At 53.0% G+C, this 317-nt stretch overlaps 1 protein-coding gene across 1 annotated transcript in view; it reads right to left on the bottom strand.

Annotated features, from left to right (window-relative positions):
• The window catches only part of EMH_0051060 (uncharacterized protein), a gene marked incomplete at both ends in the record, with an annotated part of 7,810 nt that overhangs the window by 6,080 nt on the left and 1,413 nt on the right, over positions 1 to 317 (bottom strand). The window contains one exon of the mRNA XM_013496714.1: positions 2 to 25. Within this exon, the coding sequence (XP_013352168.1) occupies positions 2 to 25 (24 nt within the window). The remainder of the gene's footprint in view (position 1; positions 26 to 317) is intronic.

The raw sequence follows: 317 nt of genomic DNA, 5'->3' as shown, positions 1-317 counted from the left end.
AAGTTGTTGGGGCTGGTGGCTGCAGCTGTGCATGCAGACATCAACACCCGTAGCAACACGAGCAGCAGCACCAACAGAAAAAGAAGCAGAGCAGCAGCAACAGCAGCAAAAGCTGCAGCAGCAGCAGCAGCGAGAAGCAATTGAATGGCCTGTATGTGTATGTGCAGCAGCATCACGGCGTTCTTGCTGCTCATACATTCGCATGCAACAGCAGCAGAAGCAACTATGCATGCGTTTCACAGCAGCACAAGGAGCAGCAGCAGCAGCAGCAGCAGCAAACATACAGCAGCAAAGTTGGCACAGCATCTCGCACTGAA

Source organism: Eimeria mitis, genomic scaffold (genome assembly GCF_000499745.2).
Source record: "Eimeria mitis Houghton genomic scaffold, Emh_scaff2254, whole genome shotgun sequence".
Taxonomy (NCBI): Eukaryota; Apicomplexa; class Conoidasida; order Eucoccidiorida; family Eimeriidae; genus Eimeria; species Eimeria mitis.
The sequence above is the reverse complement of the archived record's forward strand: the minus strand, read 5'-3'. Positions and strand labels throughout refer to the sequence as shown.